The sequence below is a fragment of the Poecile atricapillus genome, chromosome 2, assembly GCF_030490865.1.
Source record: "Poecile atricapillus isolate bPoeAtr1 chromosome 2, bPoeAtr1.hap1, whole genome shotgun sequence".
NCBI classification, from domain to species: domain Eukaryota; kingdom Metazoa; phylum Chordata; class Aves; order Passeriformes; family Paridae; genus Poecile; species Poecile atricapillus.
Window position 1 is genome coordinate 148,745,792 of NC_081250.1, and position 22,679 is coordinate 148,768,470.

The following is a 22,679-nucleotide window of genomic DNA, read 5'->3' on the forward strand; positions in this document are numbered from 1 at the left end:
AGATTCACCAGGTCTCATCTGACACCCACAGAAGGCGATGAAGAAGTGATCTCCATGCCAGTGTGGGGTAGATGGAGCACATCCAGAGCAAACTGTGGTGAGCTGCTCCTCTTGCTGTGGGCAGCTGAGCTAAACTTTCTAAGCCTGCAACAGAACAAAAGACCCCAGGTAAATCACAGCCTCGACCCCCAGGCCATCTCCATCCCTGAGGTCTCTTTTATGTATTTCCAGTAGTAAATGTCTTGGGCTGTTTATAGATTTCCTCCCAGAACTGATGGCTTCCCAGCCATGGGAGATCTGCAGCAGCCCCAGGGCGTGAGGCAGTAAACTGAACGCGTACCTGCTCTTTGTGCCTCGGTTCTCTCCCCGCTGAACACGAATGTGAGAAGAACCAAGAGATGGGGCACGCGGCACCTTCCCATCATGGACATATCCATATCTCCTTTCTCACATCAGCTCCTCTTTTCTCCGTGGTGCGAAGCTTGCTGGAAATCCAACCCGCAGCCTAGAAAGGGAAATAAAGAGCAAGTGTTATCTCACAGCAACACAAACGGCAGTAATGATGCAAGTCATGAGAACAACGTTTTGGAGAGTCGCCTCTTCTGCCTGTCATTTTACTTGACTAGACATAAACTGCTCAGACAAAGAGGCAGGAGTTCACCTACTTTTCAAAAGCTATACTCGTTCACTGGCTCTATTCACTGTGAAGCAGCTGAATGGAAACAGGAGGGAGATTACCAGATTATTATACTTTAATTGAGCCCACTGCCAACTACACAATCAGCGCACTGGAGTGGAAACCATTCCTGACCTGGCCCTCCCACGCATTCATCATTAGGAGATACACAGCGCAGAGCCCAGATACAAACCACTACAAATCACACACACAACCCGTTGCCACTTCACCCATCACTGCTCTCAGTTCTGGAGCCCCAAAGCTCCAGATAAGCTAAAAATACACCACTGTTTTCATGTATATATTTGTTGCCATCAGTCCTTCTTTGTAGGACTGAACTCAGCAGTTTCAAAATGTGTCTTTCCATTATTTAGCTAAAAGATGTGCAAAAGCTCAGGGTTATGTTCAATACGATCTCTTTGGTTTGAGTTGACTTTGAGTGGAGTCACTGAAATCAGAAGGTATTGTAAGAAGGCAGGCAAAGTGGCCGGGATGTTAAAAGTTAAGTTGTGTTTTCTAACACTAGAGCAACACTTTAAAAAAAAATCTGTTTTTGCTCTTGCTTTATTATTTTTATTGTATCATAAAGTCATTGCAGTTTGATCTACTGTTTTGCACACCCATAAGGTAGAAACCAGCTTCCACTCTGCAGCTCTCACTGCCTGAGGCATAATTTTCAAAAACTTTTTCCCGTCTTCTGATTCCTTTTTTTCCTCTTTAAGGATTCTAATGATTTCTTTGTCCATTTTCTTGGGGAAGTTCTGCCTTCTCGGTGTTTTAACATGCACGTCTGCTTCACACTGTTGATAGCTGGGTAGAAGTCATGAAGGGGACACTGTCTGATGTAGTTCATTGCTGCAGGGTCAATTATCCCTTCTAGGGTATTTTTTTTTCAAAGCAATAAGGTTCTGTGGGAATCACAGACAGGAAGAATGGTGGCGTCAGCATTTGTTCAAAACCCGTTTTGATCAGTCAGATGTTGGGCCTATCTCTACCATGTATCTCAGCATGTTGTGCTGGTTTAGGAAATTAAAAAGGGGAAAAACCTTATGAAGTTGTCAAGATGTCGTTATAAATCCTTATCCCCACAGAAAAATACAGGCTCTTTCCAAAAGATAAAAACCAGGTTATTTTCAGAAGCCCGCATCATATGCAGACAAGGAGAAAAGCAATACATATAATAAACCCTTCACTGCAAATAAAATTTGGAGGTATCTGCCAGCAGTGGAACACAAATACAAGATTTTAAAAAAATTAAATCATACTTATTCATGTACCAGCCCTAAATACAAAGGATACAATCAGGTGCTGTAGTTTACACCTCAACCAGATGATGTCCCTACCAGACAGTGAGGTGTTCAGGGTTGAGCCAGCTGGAAAAGGCTGCAGGGTAAAAAAGGCATGAAAATACCACTGTGCCCTACAGGAGTTAGAATTTCCTTCTAAATAAGTCTGTTATTGAAATACCAATCAGGCAGCCGCCTGCAGAGGGATCAAGACAGGCATTACTTAAAATATCTGTGTGAGCCTTCAGCCCAAGGTTTTTGCTCCCCTGGATTTTTTTAGGAAACATTGTTTTTGGGTACAAGTGATGGGACAGCAGGTTCGTGGCAGCAGCAAGAGCTGGGAAACCAGATCTGCCAAGCGACATCCTGCACTTCCAGTGCCGAGCTCAAAACGTCCTTTCTCTGCGTCTGGGCTTGCACGGCTGTGAAGTTTTATAAATACGTTCTTAAAAACAGTCTTGGCCAGCTGCTAACCTACATGAGGCCAGGATAAAAGGAGCAGAGCACCAGCTGGTGTCAGTCAGCAGAACAGCTCTGGCTCTGAGCAGCAGATGCAGCTTGGTGGATGGAGCTCACTTGGTACATGTGAGATTCTACCCCAGAAGAAGGACTTCCTCCATGGCCAGGCCTGAGGGCTCTGTCTCTAAGGCCTCATTCATCTCCCCTCCTTGCCAAAACACTTCAAGGACTCATTTCTGCATTTTGAATGCTGCAAGGTGTCTCAGAACAGCCATTTAGGCTAAAAATAGTGGCAAAAAAAAGCCACAAATCAAATTAGAACATCTGTTTAAAATCTATAATCATAACTTGTGGTGGCTTTAATACACATTTATGGTTTAATATTATTCTTGCATTCAGGCCAAAATATATATTTTTATCCAATTTTACAGCATAAAGAACTGAACCAAGTCTCTTCATTTGCAACTACTTTATGTACAAATATATCAGTGATGGAAAATTGTCCCATGCACATCAACAGGACTCATGTCATGGCAACAAAGTCTTCAGAGAAAGGCTGGAAATATATTTTTAGTGGTGGGTTTTCCACACTTGTTTCTTTCCCACCTCAGTCAGACACTTTGAGACTGAGCCAAGTTAGAAATTGCAGCAGCTGACCACTATTCATTTCCCTTTCCAGGAGAAATTGTCAAAAAGGAATCAAAATTGGGACAGTTTAAATTTCAGAGTGATCCAAGACTAAGAAATTATCTTTATTTAACCCTATTTCCAAATGGCCAACATGGATTTTTTTTTTTTAATTGCTATTATTTTTAGTTCAGCCTCTCATGTGGGAATAATTTTGCCCAAAGAGGCCTAAGTCAACGTACATCATTTAAAAATACCTCCCATTTTATTTTTATTTCACAAACAGCACTTTGAGATTCCCTTGTGATGCATTAAGGGATATTGCAAAAAGAACTGACAAATCCTGTCACGTCTGAGTTTATTACTGAATTGAGGACTGAGGCTCCATTTTTAATACTTTAATGGGAAAAAATGAAGTGAATACTTCTGGCTACATGCAAACATGATGTGGGAATGGCATCCTGGCTGAGAAGTTGGTGAATGTTAGAGTGAGCTCTCTACTCTCAAAATACAAGCAGAGCATAAAGCTATTCATACCATCTCACAGCTGAACAAACAATATGCAAAAGATAGGCATAAGTTCTATATGACTTTCAGCTTCAGAATGGCTTTTGGGGGGGGTTAGTGTAGAGTTTTAGGTCAGTTATAATCCATGGTAAGGTTTCTCTAGTTTTGAACCATAAGTAAATACACTTTAGGGAATGTAGGGCAAAAAACATCAATTTGAAAAAAAAATAAAAATAAAAAGAGCCAAAGGAGAACTCAGACTTCTGATCTCCACACTGTGATTCGGAAAACAAGGATGAAAAACTTTTTTGTGGAAAATGAGAAGCAAAATTGTTTGTTTAGGAGTGGCATCCTTAAAAAATAAAATGACACAGAGGGGGGGCAGAGAAGAAAACTTCATGGTACTTCAAGGAGAAGTAATTTGCACTGGCTCTGGATATACCCCATCTGAGTCTCTCCAGACACTGCTCTTCTGTCCTGGTTTGAGAGACTCCACAAACAGCAAAACCCATGTGAGTTAGAGATGGAACAACACAGAACACTTTCTGTGATCGCCTTCATTCTTCAGAGGAGTGATTCAGCCACAAATATCCATAAAACAAAACAAAATAAACCTGGAGTCACAGTAAGACGAGCATTTCAGGAGTGTGATTTAATAAAACTTTTTCTATCTCATGCGAGCAAAAGTTCAAAGACCCTACAGGGACAGTACAAAGACCACTGAATCAAAGTTGAATGTTAAAAGTATGCCCAGTTATGTACTTTAGACTCCTCATTAAAATATTCAAGCTCTTACTTGCATTTTACTAAATTATAGCACTGAACTCTTTGTCTTACTGTTAAATTCAAGGGGGGCTGATTCTATTATTGTGCTTGATTTCATCCATTCGTCTGCTGCCACTGAACATCACCATATGCCATATAAATGTTGTAACTATGCTGGCATTCATAATGTGATTTTAAATGTCTTTGGTATGCTCCTCTGAAGAAGAGGTTAGCCGGGGGTGAAAAAGACAGTGTCCAATTATACAGCTTTTCACACACACACAAAAAAGAAAAACAAATATAAAACCCAGCACACTAATACATCTGACATCTTAGTAGAGTCAGCTTGTTGATTGTGCCTCTTCCAACTACTGAACTAAGCAATTTAATTATCTAAATTATTCCTGATATGAGCAGGAAGCCAACTGTATAAAAGAAGGACGGGACTTTCTTCCCTGCTGATCATCCCATGCAGCCGTATATCTTTGTTCGATGATTTTTAAAGAAATCATCCAATGGCATTTCTGGAAGATGTGCATCTTCCCAGGCCTGATCCAAAGCCAACTGTAGTTAATGAAAAGAGGGACACTGATTTCAGTGGGCATTGTTTAACAACCCATGTGAATAATAGAGCAGAAAGTTCTCTGCTAACACCAGAGCTATTCCTGAGGTATTCTGCTCAACTACAACTGAGCCAAAGTCTGCTGAAATCAAGGAAGAGACTGTCAGCAGACCCACAGAATATTGGACTAAACCATTCATGCACCCTACTAACAAAAACTCTTCAATCTCTGCTCCAAGTGCTGGCGAGGCTGCAGGGGGTGGACAAGCTCTTCATTTGCAATGATAGAATCACAGAATTGTTTGGGTTGGAAGGGACCTTCATGATGATCTCATTCCAACCCCTGCCATGCACAGGGACACCTTCTACTACACCAGGATGCTCAGAGCCCCATCCAGCCTGGCCTTGAACACTTCCAGGTATGGGGAGTCCATAGATTCTCTGGGTTCACTTTTAAGAGCAACTTCTCTCCCAATCCCTAAAAAACTGATCAGAGTGATGGTTAACATGAATGTGAGCCAAAGCAATCTGTCAGCTTTATGGGAGATGAAATAGGGTGGTGGGAAAGATCAGCAGACCATTCCATCCCATTGATTTGTTTGCCTTAGCTGAACTCTATTACTGCCCTTAAGTACTTGGTGCTGGAACTGCCCAGGCCCATGAATGATTAATATTGCTGCAAGTGGAAGTGTTTGATTGTGCGAGAAATAAAGTACATACTGATAATTTAGGAGGGGAAAAATAATACATAGCTGTTCCCTAAGTGACAGGTACCTGTCCAGAAGAGAGAACAAAACAGAAGTTGAGTGGGAAAAAATATCCTAAAAAGGAGCGTAACCAAGAGTCCTAGAGGGCCATGCAGCACACTCCAAGGATTAACTCAACACGGGCACTTCCTAATTTGCAGCATGAGAAATGTTCCTTTAACCTCTGTGGTGCTGCACGCGCACACACAAGGAACCCTGAGAGAAGGTCAGAATTAGAATTCAGCCACTCTTGACTCCTTAACCTGTGCTTGGATCATGCATTCCACAAACTGACCCCTCATAAATGCATTTACCACAGACACTTTAAAACAAGCCCTGACTGGTTGTCTGCCAAATTGCTGCTATTCTAAAACACCCTCTCTGCTAGAAGGGGACTTTGCAGTGTATTTTTGCCTGCAGCAGCCACACAGTATCTGCAGGCTGAAACCTTGATGCAATATCCCCAAGTATAACTTTTCAGTGTTTTGCCCAGAGGAAGTAACTCCAGTTTTAGACTGTACTCTTGCATATCAAGCTTAGAAATCTTCCTACTGAATGTCTAAGAAAACCCCAAGGTAACCCTGCAATCAAAATCTGTGTGACAAACTCTCTCTTTGGTTTTGGCATCGTTGACCAGACTGTCAGTAAAATCTCCACTGCACCCTGTGAATGCATGTGTTTATGGACCAGCCAAGTCCATAAAGGGTGACCCCTTCTCACTTCAGCTAAGAAGGAGTTTGGATTTAAAAAGCAGTTCTACATCTAAAAGGCTGGTTCTGTATAAAAAAGCCTGACTGAAACAGTTATCAAGGAAAAGACCCAAGGGAGGAGTCTCACAGTATATGTGAGGTGGAAGGGATTAGAAGAGCTGATAAGGGGAGGCTGATAAGGGCATGTTTTGCATATCTGATCTGGGAAGACAATGCCTGAAAACTGTTTGCCCAAGATCCAGACACCAGCACCTGTAGCACTTGTACTGACAGCTTCTCTCACCATGTTTATTTACTCACTGGCAAAAGCAGGAAGAACATATTGAACTTGAAACTAAATCACTGGTTCAATGCTTCTAGATTTTTTTTTTTAATTTTTTTTTTTTTTTTTTAATTTTTATAGCAAAGTAGCCTCTCAGGGCTGCATTTTATTTTAAACAATTTTTTTCCCCTTAGTTGTTACTTATTTTCTTCTGCAAAGCTGTAGCCTGCACCTCTGTAGCATGGACCAGGGAACTAGCAACAGAACAGAATACTCAGAGGTCAGTTGACTTATCATAATCTCATTTGCACTATCCTCTTCTACCCCCAAAATATTCTCAAGTATATAATTCAAGTCACATAGATTGCAAGTCAATTATGAAAAATATTCTGCCTCTGCAATGGCTCATCTTTTGGGGTGAAAATTCATTTGAATCTTTTGCATATTAACACAATAATATTATTAGCTACATAAACATTTAGGAATGCTTTTGGGGGAGAACACACTCCAAACTACATTACCAAGTAGCTGGTACACAGCTCACCCATCCTAATAATGACTGTATTGCACAGGGCTAAGTCAGAAAACGTTGCCCATTGTTTTTTGTCTTCTTCTTTTAAACCTAGCACAATGCTGAATGTCTCTCATGCTGCTGCTGAAGCAGAATTTGCAGCATGCAGATGTCCTGGAAATGGAAAAAACATCAGCTGAAGATAATACAAGGTACACTAACTGTTCAGGGTAATAAATAACGTTATTCCCAGAGCTTCATACATTTAAATTAACCTCCACGTCTGTCTGCAGGGTGTCCAGATTAAAGAGTGATACAAGCAAGGCAAAGACCAAAATGATGTCCAGAAGCATCATGGTAGGAACAGTTTGTAATGGAGTGGAAAATCCTGAGATTTTTCCTCACTACTGCATGTTCAAACTCTCCTTAGTGCAGTATGTATGGAGCATGTTGATTTTGTACAGGGTCACAGAACACCAGTCCTTTGGCCTAAGCCCTGTAAACCTGTACTGGCAAAGTCCTACAAATCCCATTTCCTCTCAAGCAGAGGCCAAACTGTTCCAACCTACATTAGCTATTAGGAAGAAGCCCTTAACACTGAGGCCCTGAAGGCTATTCAATATGAGAGTACTCCACTCTTACAGGGCCAATTTCCTGCTTTTTATATCCTCATGGAAGTTCTTACAGCTCTTGGAATGAAATTTAATATTTTCTTTTTTAGTACAGTCAAGGATTATGTCAGTAAAAAGACCCATATGTAATGGCTTTATATAGTTAGTGAGCAGAGCTGGAGCAAGGAATTGGGATGGGGTAACAGCCTAAATCTATTTGGAAAATAGACAACATACTTTCTAACAAAGAGGAGCCTGGTGAACGCATTTCCCAGAACTCTTAACTGGGGCAAGGAAGAACTGCTTTGCATTCCTTGCTCTGTGCCTTATGATAATGGCCTGGATAACCAGAATCCCTACAAACTCCAGAAATGAGCTCATACCCATTGTCTGTCACTCTCAGGGTTATTAACAGGGCCGTGCTAATTGGAGACGTACCACACACTCACCTACCACTTCCCAACATTTCTGCTGAACTATCCAAATGACAGAAAATTTCCCAAATACAGGGACATGAATGCCTCCTTCTTGAACCACGTGGGTGAGTTCCTCCATGTGTTCCAAAAAGATGATGGATTCCTAATGCAATGAAAGTTTGTTCAGAAACAACAGGTGCATTTGGTTAAGGGACTTAGTACTGCAGAGCCTTTCCAAGGTCTAAATTGCATGGTCTTGACCTTTATAATGAAACCCAGAAATCTACAGTGGACACCAACACACCAGCAAAAGTGAAGGATCTGTGAATAAAGGCCATGAAAATAAGAGGTACCTGTCATTACTTGTGGTGGTACAGATAGCAGGGTTGCATCCTCAGCTCTGAACCTCTCCCTCTCCATACAGCACCCCCATTGTGTATTCACTGCCTGAAACCCACCCAAGATGAGAATTTCCATGTTCTCCTTCACTGAGAGCAAGCATGGCCATTTCTCTTTTCAAACACCACAGTGATACAGGCCAGTCTTTACCTTCCTGTTGCAGCAGGGTCCCAGGGTAAAAGCAATTCACAGTTAGCTGACATTGCAACAAAGCATTTTGACAATGGACCCAACACAAAAGGTGGCACTGGAACTGATGTAGGATTGCCACTTAATTTCTCATAATTGTATAACTCAAATCATTTAAGGCAGAGGCAAATCTTGGAAGCCCCAACAGCAGAACCCTAAGGTTAGACACCTTACCCAGCTGAGGTGTCTGAAGGGTGGGGAGGTTGCATGGAGGATTTAAGACTGAAAATCTTGGAAGCAAATGCCTCCAGTCTTTTTTTGGTTCTGACCTGAAAGGTTTCTCTTTCTTATGAAAGGAGCTGGGCTAAGAGGAGGCAGAAAGAATCATCTCCTCTGACCACAACGTCCTGTATAGTGAATGTCTTCACTATAAGCACAGATTCCTATAAAATGAGAGAAATAAGAAGCATGGCCTCAGTGCAGGACAGTTTTGAGTGAAGACAAGTTGGATCTTTGATGTCTCAGCCACCTCTGCCCATCACTGTGGCCACCATCAGCATGGGAGGGGCAGCTTAAGGGAAGACGGGAGACAAGCAGAAGCAGGGTTTATCAAGTGTCAGAGATCCTAAATCCAAGACTGAGATAACAAAAAACATTTACTCCTCTCAGTTTCTGAATGTGACATGCAGGAAATCACTGACTATGAATAATTCCATGATTTTACTGTGATCCCAGCAGAAGGAGACCTGCAGGAAAATTCTGCCTTGTCACTTTTATTGTCATTTCTGCCCCCAGGGCTGTGAGTAAGTTGGAAAACTAAATAAGATGGGATGAATGGATCAAGAGCAGCCCTGCCAAGAGGGAGTTGAAGATGCTGGTGGATAAGAAGATGCAGCCCAAAAATTCAACCAAATCCTGGTCTGCATCAAAAGCAGAGTGGCCAGCAGGCCAAGGGAGGTGATTCTGCTCCTCTACTCCACTCTCCTGAGACCCCATTTAGAGCAACACTGGAAGAACATTGACCTGTAGGAGTGAGTCCACAGGAGGCCACAAAGAGGATTAGAGGGATGGAGAACATCTCCTGTGAGCAAAGACTCAGATAATTGGAATTGTTCAGCCTGGAAAAGAGAAGGCTCTAGGAAGACATTATAGCAGCCTTCCAGTACCTAAGGAGCAGAAGAGGGGCTTTTGTCAAGGCTAATGTAGTGATAGAACAAGGGATAATGGCTTTAAGCTGAGAGAGGGCAGATTTAGATTTGATATTAGGGAGAAATTATTTACTTTGAAAGTGGTGAGGCACTGGCACAGGTTGGCCAGAGAAGTTGTGGATATCCTGTCCCTGGAAGGTTCAAAGCCAGGTTGTATGGGACTTGGAGCAACCTGATTTAGTGGAAGGTGTCCCTGCCCATGGCAACGAGGGCAGGACTTGGTGACCTTGAAGGTCCCCTCCGACCCAAACTATCTTATGATTCTATGAAAACAGAAGATGATCTGAAGACACTAAAGGAAAGTACAGCAAATAAGGGTCTGACAGCAGTAAATTAAATAGGAAAAGATGTAGCTGGAGAAAACATGGAAATTATCCCTATTTTCTAACAGGAAGAGCTCTCTTCATCACTGTCACTCACACAGAAAGGATAAGATACAAAAACTTGTGCTCTGTGGCCCACACAGAGCTCTTACACCAGGCAACTGACAGAGCCAAAAGGGCTGTCAGGAGCTGGTAAGAGATTGCAGCTCTGCCTGTCTGTGCAAATGGCAAGGGGTTTGACAATGTCAGATCAATAATTCTGATGTTGACTGGAAGGGTTTTGGGCCATTTCAGCTCTCTCTCTGTCCTATCCACTCCACTCTGCTTCCTTCCTTTTCATTCTTCATGCAAGTTTCAGAAACAGCAGGGGGAAAAGAGAAAGCAAAAGGGGAGTGGGCCTTGAAAATAAAAAGGAATTTACAGATCACATGAATGAAACATGAAACAACATGACACTCAGGTCTTCATAATATTATCATTTCTTCATATTTTAAATTTTCACAATTAACTGTAGAAGGAAGTGCCTCAAACTGTCTCAAAAAGACCTGAAACTCCAAAAATGACTTAATTCCATTCTCCCTACCTCTTCATATGGAATATCCTGAATTTTTACCTTAAAATAAGAGAGAGCTATTGCATAGATAATATAGGTATCAAAGATTTTATTTGATAGTTGGGGAGAGGGTATTTTGAAATGGATAGGGATGTAGCATGTTTTCAGGAAAATAATAACAAAAATCAAAATTAGAAAATTTGGTGGAGGAGAAAGGACATGGAAAAGTTGTAGAAATGGAAAATAGATACCTACTTAGACAGCAGTGCTAGAATTTAAAACAAATTAAATCTGTTTTCCTAGACTGCAAAGCCTAGTTTCAAATAGTCTGACATTATACTCTTTTTCTTAAGACATAGCAGAGCTCTGGTTGGGATTTATCCCATTTAAGTTTAGGCTGTAGGTGTCTAACTAACATTTTGTGTGGTTTAATACTTAAGCTTCTTTCAAGTTCATGGAGAGAAAAAAAAAAAAAAAATCCATACCCAGATTGATTTTCTCTCTTTCTCATGAGGAAGTGTAAAATAAATTAACTACTCACAAGAAGTGCTTATTTTCCCCAGACACAATAAAAGAAGCTTAGACAAAGAGCAAAGATTTAGATATTGGTGTCTCAACAGAAACCAATATTTCAGTACATGTCTATCTGGTCAAGGTGACATAAGAAATTCAGCCAAAAGCAGCATCAGCTAAAGATAGTAAAGGTAGTGATAGGAAACTTTAATAAGTTCAGAGGCAGAGGATGAATAGACTTGAGTGCAAAGTCTTTGCCTAATGGGGAACAGAAGAAGCACATCTTGACTTCTAAACATGCTTCCTGAATGATGAAATTGTACAAGAAAAGCAGGTTTGGGGAGAACTAAAATGAAGCTAGGAAAAGCAATGCCTTTTTGAACTTTGACACTAGTTTTCAGTTACAGGGAGAGCTTAAGAACATTCTGTGCAGATTTTAGTCTAGTTTCTGGATGAATTATAAAGGTATGGTAACCAAAACTATGGGGCAGTCTTGGATTATCCAAAGGGTTAAATTTCACTCTGAGTTTTCTCTGTCCTTGAACTGGACTGGATGAACCCAGCCCTGAGGCTCAACTGACCCAAATGCCAGCAGGTGATGCTTTGCTCTCATTGACTGCAGGGAGGCTCTGGAGCCCTCACCAGAAAAATAAAGGGCACAAAAAGGCCCTGAGCACTTTGGCCTTTCTACATCTGTTTTGTCACTAGATTTCCTGCTCCGCTCAGGAGCAAGAAGGTACTTTGCTTTCTTTTCCCTTTGATGCCAAGGAAAATAGCAAAGTACTAATATGTTGCCATGGGCAGACATGCACATGAATTGACTTCGTATTCAGATAAACAAATATTTTCATCACAGTTGCTGTCTGAAGAGTAACTGTTTTAATCTATCTGTTGCCAAATAAATTTAAAAAAAAGAAAAAAAAAGCGGATGTGATTGTGCTTGTTTTACTGCTTTGTCTTTGATAGAAAAACTGACAGCCTGTTCTTTAAAACAGGTGTTACAACTTGTTTTCCACAGATAAATACAAGATCTAATTTGATGTGTGAAAGTTTGTCATATTCATGTCAATGTATTCAAAGACCAACACTTATTGATAGATGAGTACAGCTGAAAGAGACAATAAAGTGCAGTCTAACCTCCCAGCCAACATAAGTCCAAAATTATTCTTAATAATCCCAGTATATCATCTATACCTTGTTCAAAGTTGCAGTACTTTTCCTGATCTATAGAACTATCTGTTTTGATTTATGAGACAGAACATTCCCTCACTAGGGCTAGAAAGCTGTTTGAGTGCTCAGCTACCATCACCTGATGCACTTGTTCTCTACAACAAGTGCATTCTTCTTCTGTTTGCAGTGTCACGTTTTTATCTGCAACCTTTCCTTGACTTCTAGAGCCCAGAACAAGTTGCTCGACTGGTGGTTAATCATGAAAGAATTTTAATTTTTTTCTGTGCTAAGTTAAACATGAAAGCCCACAATGCTATTAGCCGTTTCTTGGCCTAAAAGTAATCCCAAACAGAGAAATAAGTAAGAAATTAAATAACATATTAGCTCAGCTACATCAACAATGTTTCACTTGCACAGTAAAGATAAAAAGAAAATAAAAATTTCCAACCTCCTTGCCTTCTACTTTGCACAGAAACTGAAAACACAGCTGGTGCTTAATGGTGCCTGGTTAAATAGAGAAAAACTAAATGCAAGGTGATACCAAATCCTCAAACTGAGAAAAACTTTTGTACAACTACACAGCAAGTACCTCAAGAACTTCTGCACAAAGCCTTGCTGGTAGTTATAGCAACGGCATTCACTGTAATTTTTACTGGGAAACACTTTTTAAAGCTATGTAAGAAGGCACATTTTTCAGCTGTTATCTACGTATCCAACTTCCAGGCTTTTTGATGCACTCCTGCTCCCCATTCAGCTTCCACACCCCCTCTTCCACTTGGCATGCATGGCATGTAGGTTGCTGGGGTTACTCCCAAATTCATGGAAGGAATTTTCTTTCAAAAATTCAACAGGCTTAAATCTAAACTGCTGAACTGTGGCTTTCATTTCCAGTGAAAAGCCATGCCAGCACAAATACTTACATCTCTCAGGCAAATCTGACATCTAAGAGCATTACACTGTGAGCAATAACTGGTGTATGCCCCAACACACTATAAAGGGGATGGGAAAGGAAATAATCTGTAAGAACCCTAATTTGCTAGGCCTGGAGAGATAAATTTTTACAAAGGCATGCAACAACAGCACAAGGGGGTATGGCTTCAAGCTGAAGGAGGGTAGATTTAGATCAGATATTAGGAAGACGTTCTTCCCTGGGAGGGTGGTGAGGCCCTGGCACAGGCTGCCCAGAGAAGCTGTGGCTGCCCCATCCCTGGAAGTGTTCCAGCTCAGATATGGCTTTGAGCACTGTGGTGTAGTGGAAGGTGTTCCTACCCATGGCAGGGGATTGAAAACAGGATCTTGTGGTCTTTCCCAACCCAAACCACTGTGGTATTCTATGGTTTGCTGCATGGGAATTCTGGTGTTGCTACATTTTCTCACTAGCTAGTGCTGTAAAGCTACAAAACTTCAACATTACATGGGGCATGAAAGCTTTGGAGAGCTCCTGTACTTAATTCATCTCACATAAAATGATGCCTTTCCATAGCACAGTCTTCTCTGTACAACTGGCACCATACAGTACAACAGCCAGATTTATCTGCTGAAAGGGACTTCCTCACCTTTGAAATGTCTGTGTGAGACAGATGAGAGCGCTGCTGCCTCCCTGTATTGTAACCAACCCTCTGAGCAGAAGACTGGTGTGGGTTTAACTCTTCTCTCTGATGCTCCCATCCACATGAACCATAGCTTTGGCTCTCAAGTCTGAGAGAGAACAGCACTATCTCCTCGTGTTTGGCCTCCCCTTTGAGAAGACAGAATTTTATTTTCCTCTGAGGAGGAAATGAAACAAAAGATTGAGAGCATAATTCACATCTTCAGTCTTTATATTGAACTTCCACTTCTGAAGTCTTTGGAAAAATGTTTATTGCTGCAAATTGAAAAGCATATCCTGCCTCACACTCCTAAGTCTCTTCTCCCTGACAGTAGGCCGCTTCTTGCTTTTCCACACCACTGCGTTAGTTTGATGTATTGATTCATTTATTCACGTGAAGCAGCTTGTCTACCTTGCCTGTAACTACACCATTTATGAAAAGTTCACCATGGAAAACAAAACAAGATACACAAATAAATCCTTCATAGACCATTAGATTTTTTCTAGTTTCTAAAATTTGCTTTGGGATGCTATTCATAAAAGCTAGTCTATTACTTTTCTAAAGTGTTCAGTTATATCCACAGGAATATTCATAAGACCACAGTTTTCCCTGGTTTTGTGTACTTCGTGAGTAAAGTTCTTGTAAGGTTCAAAGTATTGAAAGACATAAATAGTATTAAAATCTATAGTAAAAAAGTTTCAGCATTAAAACTTTTGATATTCACCATAGGCTAGAACAGAGTTGCAATTCAGGGTAACAGAAACACTATGTCACACATTGCTGTGATATTATCACTGATGTTATTCAACATTCCAATATATTAAAGCATTATGATACCTGGAAAATATTCACAAGTTGTCATCTTGTTCCTAATAACATCCTAGGGGTGAAAAGGTTTTTTCCCCACATACCAACATGCAAGAGTGTCAGCTTTATGATTGCTGCCTATGAATTACACCAGGAGGACTCAGTTTCACTGGCAACAATTCAAACCCAGGAAAGTCAGGACAATGAAGTGACTTCAAAGGAACATGAGTTATTGGAAAGATCATGCAAGAGCAGGCTAAGTATTCAACCTTAACACGCTTCAGTTTCATCAGATTCCAAATTGCAGGAACCAATTATTTTTTTGTCGTGGCAAATCTCTCATATCTCAGAGCCTGGCTCCATCCTGATGTGCAGCTGCAACTCTATTAGTGTAAATCAAAAAGAAAAAAATGATAACAAAACCAACAACCAAAAAAAAAAAAAAAAGCAAACCAAAAAAAAACCCCCAAAAAACCAAACAAACCCAAAATCCAAGGGACATACACAAGTGCAAAGTAGAATAAAGCCACGCAGACCCTGATGCTGAGGCTGACCCACCATTTTGCAGATGACAATCTCTTAAAATAAATTCTCCCAAAGCACTGAAATCCATTCAACAGTTATTCTAAGATGGTTCTACTTAATGAGAGACTTCCCTTCAGCCACAAGTTATAAATAGGAGCATTGCCTTTGCATAGTGTGAATCTCACAGCAAAGGGAACATTTCTAGGGGAAATCCAGAGTTTTAATCTAGGAATGGATTATATCATCCCGTTTCTGATTTCAGGAAAAGAGTGAGAGACAGGAAAAGTATGTTTCCCTCCATGGGTCTCTGAGGCAAGTTAAGACCTACCTTATTCCTGAGCTCTGTCCTGCAGCAGAGGATTGCCTTTAGGAATGCTTCTCCTGCAGGCTCCAGCCCTGCAAATAAACAGGCAGGGACGGGCAGGATGTGGGCAGAACTTGGGAACTTCTCTACCCCTCCCAGGGACCAAAGTAGCCTCAGAGCCACCACAAATGCACAAGAGAAGGCTGGTAAGGAAGGGTTACCCCCGCCGTGGTGCCTCCCATGATTGCTGCCCTCAGCTCCTGCCTGGCCCAGGGGAACACATGGGCACTGCTTAACACCCCTTTCCTCTGCTGGCACATCCACCAGAGCCTGTCCTGGGCCCACTGGCAGCACTTGTGGACTGGGGGATTCGCTGCTGTTTGCAGATCCCATTTAATTCAGATTGCTGCCTGGCACTTGCAGGTCAGTGGCTTCTAGTCTGTGATTTCAAGTATTTCCTGATGAAATTGTCTAGGAGGGATAAGGCCAGAAACGTTCCAGCTCACCTGGTTTGCCACAGAGAGCAGTCTAAGGGCATCATTTTTTCACAATATTGTCATATACAATTTTAAAAAAACCCAATTAAGTAATAATTTTAAATCTACAGGTTTTGACAATTATTTAAAGCATTAAAAAATATAAGCATTTTAAAAGTTATGAATTTAAAAATTATGCATTTTTAATAATTCAAGTATTCCATTTTTCACCTCATCAGTGGAAACCAACATAAACAATAGTTTTTAAATATCACACCCTGAGATATGTGATTTAGTCTTTGCTGGCTCTGCTGATTTAGTAGCACAGCTCACAAAAGGATCAATGTTCAGACAATCCCACTGGTCTCTCAGCACACCTATTAGCAGATTAAAGTACTCCACAATTTTTTATTGGAATGACAGAACCTGTCCCTAAATGCAGACAACACAATAAGAACATCAATAAATTGGGAGTCATTTTCCACTTAAGTCTGTATAACATGAAAGACACTGACAAAACCTTAAATTACAGAAAATAATGGCTAGTGACAGTATTCTTCTTAGGCATCATGGATTTATTCCCAGAAAGCATTAAGCCCATGGGAAAGATTACATTATTATTACATTATTATACATTACATTTATTATTACATTACTTCTTTATCACTAGTTCCCATTCTTCCAAAATGCCAAAAGAATTGATTTCTACTGTCAAAGAAAGTATCAGTGTGAACAAGGTCAGAGGCCTTTCCCCAAATTCAGGTGATTAAATGAAGGACATTAGCAAAAGCATTGTTGAGCCTTAAATATAGAGTTGAATATAAAGCAATCCCTGAGTAATCCCTGAATACCCAGCCACAGGGAAAATCACTTATTTTCATCAGCAAGTTATTTCACTAAAAGTTTGACATTTGGGACCCTGCAGCACAGAGAGAGGCACTGAACTAGACATGCCTGCCATGTTTTGTGCATGGTCACCAAAGGGAGCTGTATTTTCAGTGTTTCACTCTCAAACTTTCACTGGAGTGGCACCACTGATGGGGAATTAGCTCAAATGGCAGAGCGCTGGCTGAGCATGTGAGAGGCAGCGGGATCCATACCTGCACTCCCCAATGCTTTCAGAATTTATTTCATTATAAACCAGATGGCAGCATTTGAAATTATCCTGAGGTGAGCTCAGCTGGCCAGAGCCTGGTGCTGACAGCACCAAGGTCATGGGTTAGATTCCAGTATGGGCCATTCACGTAAGAGCTGGGCTCGATGATCCTTCCAGCTCAGATACTCTGTGACCATTAATAAAAAATGAGTATCACATTTCTCCATTCTCCTAGAAAATAACAGCACAAACTTCTGAAAATTTGTCCCTGGTATCTAACACTTTACGAGCTCCTTCTGCAATTTTTAGCTTTTAATTCCAATTTTTCTCACTTTCTGTGATTTTGTGTTCCAGGGGATGAAATTCAGTGTTTTGTGATTCAGCTTGTCTTCTCCAAGAAGGCCATAAGCTTCTCTTTTTAGATAAATCATAAGCTAAAAAGAGCCATCTTCTGTAAAAGAAAATGTTTCACAAGTCCTAGCACTTAGATGTGATGTAAATTAGGTGGTTTAGATTATTATTAACCCAATAATCATTCAAATTCTTGGGAAGAAGACTGCTCTTGACTGCAGGCAACACACTTGAGATAGCAGCAATTCCAGAAACATGAAATGCTGATCACTGACCCTCTTTAAAACCCTGCAGGACAGCAGGGACCTAGTGTAAAACCTACAAGACCCTTTCAGTCACTTGTCCAGCTACTCAGGGTGCTGCTCTTGCCACTGTCTCATATCCCAAGCAAAGTGAAAATCTACCAAGATGGAGTTAAGAAAGGAGAGTCAGGCAATGAAGAAAAAATGCAGACAGGTGGTGAGACAAATAGGGTTATAACAGGACTTGTCACCTGTCACCTCTAAAATGCCATTTTTTTCAGATGGGAATGGGGACTTGGGTAGATTTCAGATGAAGTTGTGGATGCCCCATCCATGGAAGTGTACAAGGACAGGCTGGATGGGATTTGGAGCAACTTGGACTAGGAGGAGGTGTCCCTGAGCATGGCAGGGTGTGGGAACAAGATGATCTTTGAGGTTTCTTCCAACACAAACCATTCTGTGATTTCTATGGTTTGTTTTGTATAAAATTACTGTGGCAGAGCCAGAATTAAGCTCAGTTTAGCTGTCCAAGTCTTGCACCAAAAGCAAGGTCTTCCTGCCCCACCTTATCTCAGCTGGGACAAGAGCAAAGGGTTCCCTGTTTAACAGACTTGATCCCCATGTGGAAATACTTACCCTGTAACAGACGGATTTCACTAATCCCATGAGCATACAGCATTAAAGGTCCAAAGGAGCTAATAGCCTCCTCAAATCTCCCATTCTTCCTGATGGTATTGAAGGAGAAAAACTCTCCTATGAGCTTTGCAGCCCTCCAGTTCAGCATCATGTCACCGAACAGAGAAGGGATTAGTACTTATCGTCTGATCGGGCAAACATGTTAGCCAAACAAGAAGGGCTGGTAATGAGGCAGAAAAGCTGTTTGCACAATGGCACAGATCCTCCCACCTAGGCATGAATCAAGAGTATTCATAATACTGCTATTTAATTGAGAGACTCCATAGATAAAGGCCAATTTTTAATTGAGATACTCGAGTAGATTAAGGCCAAGTTTTTGCAGACAGCATAGGACTGACAAAAGAAAAAATCCATGCTCTGTGGAGCTTCTTAATGATGAATCAGAATTAATAAACCTTGTCCTGTTTGTAACAGGAATAAGTGAAATGATCATTTATGCAAGTGTCCATATCACAGGAAATTGTTGCCTGCCATGTTCCAGCAATTATCTGGGTTTCAATGGAGGAGAAACGCTGGCTTTGTGTCAGAATTGTCTTAAAGTTGCACTAAATCAACCCAAAGGCTGGTATTCCCCAAACCCAGTGTAATAGCTCCTGTGCCATGGGCCCTGGTCAAGAGAGAGAAGAGGATTTTAAAGTTAATGTGCAGTCCAACAGCTTTATGCTTCATCATCTTTGCATGTGTCTGACACTCAGCTATATGACATCAATGTCACATCATGCATATCCTGAAAGATCCTAAACCTGATACCTGGGATAAAATAGTCACATCACCCCTCTACAGCTATTCCAGAACCTCCTGCTCACCCAAAATGCTTTTTTAATTACTGCAAAACTTTTCAATATATTGACAGAGATGCCACTGATATTGGGTCAGCCATGGCCACTCCAGGCTGCTGTGGGGATCCACTCCTGCCCAGACTCTCCTGTGCCTTATGGAAATTATGAGGTTTCATCTGACCAAATACAGAGATTTACAGTGTAGCTGTCTATATCTGAGTAAACCACCTGCCAGCCCTCTATAATCCGTAAAGATGAACAGACACTTCCAGGGAGTAATTTATATCAAACAGGTCAGATGAATTACCCTGGAAAACTTTGTATTCTTCCCACTATTTTAAGGCAGCAAGGGATGGCTGACTGAAAGTGGATCAAAAACAGACATCTGAAACTAAAGAGATGACCCAGCATGAGATCTTGGGCAGGAAAGGCCCATCTCCACACACACTCAGCCTCTCTGCTTGAGACAGACAGATCCAAGAGAGGTACACAAACACCACATAAACCAATGGCACAGCCTTTTGTCCCATGCTATGTCCATCCATGCCGTGGGCCATTGCAATTATTCAAGGGAATTGAGCCCATGATATGATGCATCTGCAAGTCATTAATGAAGAGAAGTGCAAAGGCATGTAGCTAAGGGAAAACTGACACTGGTTAAATCAGAATTATTCCTGCTTATTTCTGATGGGATTTTTCTTGATCTGTTTTGTTTGGGCTTGTGGTTTCTTTTTTCTTTTTGTTTGTTTGGGTTTTGCTTTCGTTTTTTTCTTTTTTGTTTGGTTTTCTGTTTGTTTTTTGTTGTTTTGGTTTTTGTTGGGTTTTTTTTTGTTTGTTTGTTTTGGTTTTTTTTCTTCTGAATCCTGAAGACCTACAAATTTGCCAGCAACTCTTTCAACTAGGGGGAAAGATTTCCCAGAACTCTCCTAAACTCAGTGCACCTTCTGGGGCTTCCTTGGCTGGGCAGGACCTGCCTTAGAGGTTATTGCCTTCAAAAACATTCTGGGAGAGACACAGGGAGCAGAACCATAGACATGGAAATGGGAAGAAATTGAAACAAGAGTAAAGTTGTTTATCATACCAAAGGAATCTGGTACAAGGGTACTTCATGCTTTATCTGTTTTCCTATGTGTTATCAGTCTTAGCTCAGAAAACTGCTGAAGGAAACCAACAGGTCTTTGACTTCCCTGTGTCACCACATCCAAAATTAGCAACTTAATTTTGTAGCCCACTCCTAACTGCCATAGCCTGCCTGGGGTCATGGCCCATAGTCTGGGAACAGCTGCTAAGAGAAGTGAAAAGGATGCAAAGTGAAGAAAATATGGCAGTAGAAGAAAAATCAAAGGAAGCAATAAAAATAAATTAAGGCAGAATAGCAAATTTAAAAGAAGAAAAAAGTAGTCAAATATATACAAATAGCTTGAGTTCAAACTGAACAGAAAATATACTCAGTAATAAACCCAAGGAATGGCAAAGAAAGATAATATAAGACCAGTTGTAAACTGTTTTAATTTCAGGAATCAATCATAAAAGTACTTATCCATATAATTAAGAAAAGCCTCCAGGAAACATAAAAAACACTCTCAGAAACACTTTAAAGGTGGTACTATAACTAAACAGCAAAGCAGGACAAGGGAAATTGCCATGGAACAATTCAAGGTGGTTTATGAAATATCAGACTTGAACAAGGATCACCAACCCATCTGTTAGGAATGAGCAGCTCACTCCTGCCCCAGCCCCCCAGGGCAGCTGAACAGATTTATTATCTATGTTAGAGCACTGTCCTTTACAAAAGAAATGTGTTTTTTTTTCTTCTTCTTGCTGCAGGAGCATGAAGTCACTGTTCCTTGCAGAGCTACACCACCAGGTCCTGTGTTCAGACTGAGCATCCTGGGCTGTTCTCCTGCAGATCATGGAAATGAGGCAGATCTGAGCTTTGTCAGTGCTCACACAGGAACAGAAGAGTTCCAGGTGCTACAGAAGAGCTGTGCCTTGCTGTCTCCTGGCCAGTGCTGAATTAATTTCCTAGTCAGAATTTAATATCACTGTGCCTGACTGCCCTGTCTAGACCTAGTCTGTGGGGTTTGCTGTAAATTTTTTGGTATATTTTGCAAAGATAAGCACTGGAAAACATTTTTTTACCAAGCATTACAATGGACTGAAAAGCATGTGCTCCTTTCCTTGTAGATTCATTAAGGTATTTAACTTACTGTGAGGAAAACCAGTCCTGCCACTGAAATGGATAGGGTTTTCAGGAATGCCCAGTACAAGAAGTCCTGTAAAATAGCTATCAGCTGTTGTTTCATTTGTGAACCTCATTGGCAACCAAGACAGTCCATGCAGCTTATTGGTAGCCTTTATCTGCTGATGAAATTGGAATTAGTGAAGTTCTGTCATACAAGAGGTAATTAGTTTTACACTAAGCATGGAGCCAACAGAAATCGCCCAGTACCTCTAAACTTTACAGCTCAAAGAAAATCTTTGCAATCAATATGCAGAATAATTCTTCCTAGGGAAATCAGTGTTAACCAGGTTGCTCTGGAAGGAAACACCTGGGTGCTGACAATGGGCACATACTTCAACATGGTTAAGCACTGCAAAAATTGCAGCTGGGCAATAAATAGTCAAACCACAACCAAGTGTTGGCTAAGCTTACAAAGACCATCCATCCAAAAATATTTAAATCTGTCAATGGTTTAAACCTGCCCTCAAACGTGAAGTGAAATATGGCAGTTTTTACATCTCTTATTAAAATCACTTAAGAATCAATATTCAGGACATAACAATAATCAAATCAAGTTGCTTAAACTAAACTCAAGGGATCCTTCTGTTCTGCAAAGAATCAAAGATTAATTTTTAAGGAACTGAATCAATGCAAAGTAAATAGATTCTGATGAGCTGGAGAAGGATAACTTACATCTACTGCATAGTAGATGAGCTCTGTGATAGCAGCACTCCCTGAGCAGAGGGAATATACACCACTGCATAATCAGCACTGACAGCACTTGCAAAACATGACCCATAACTCGCTTTCATTCATTCCTAGTGAATAATCAAGGCTAACAGAGCTTGGAGAAGTTTTGTGACACGTGATCAGATCAGGTCCAGGCTTGGCAGTTTTTGGCCAGCTCTGCAGCCCCACACACCCTGGGGTGGGGTTTGTGACTCCTCAGTGGGCTCCCAGGACAGGCTGCTTTGCTTCTTTTTTTGTAGAGCAAGAGTTTGCAAGTGAGTGCCAGAGCAGGTACCTGCCCAGTCTTTACTGCTGGATTTCCTCTATACTGGGAAAGAAATGGGAAGTTTTTAGAGAGAGTTCATTCTGCTTTACAGAAAGAAGCCTTCTAAATCTAACACCCTTGATTGTGGACACAAAGATAGCAG

General features: G+C 41.0%; 1 protein-coding gene across 1 annotated transcript in view; it reads right to left on the minus strand.

Moving 5' to 3' along the window:
• COL22A1 (collagen type XXII alpha 1 chain) overlaps positions 1-22,679 on the minus strand; it is a 239,702-nt gene that overhangs the window by 212,054 nt on the left and 4,969 nt on the right. The window contains exon 2 of the mRNA XM_058833583.1: positions 341-505. Within this exon, the coding sequence (XP_058689566.1) occupies positions 341-437 (97 nt within the window). The 5' untranslated portion in view covers positions 438-505. The remainder of the gene's footprint in view (positions 1-340; positions 506-22,679) is intronic.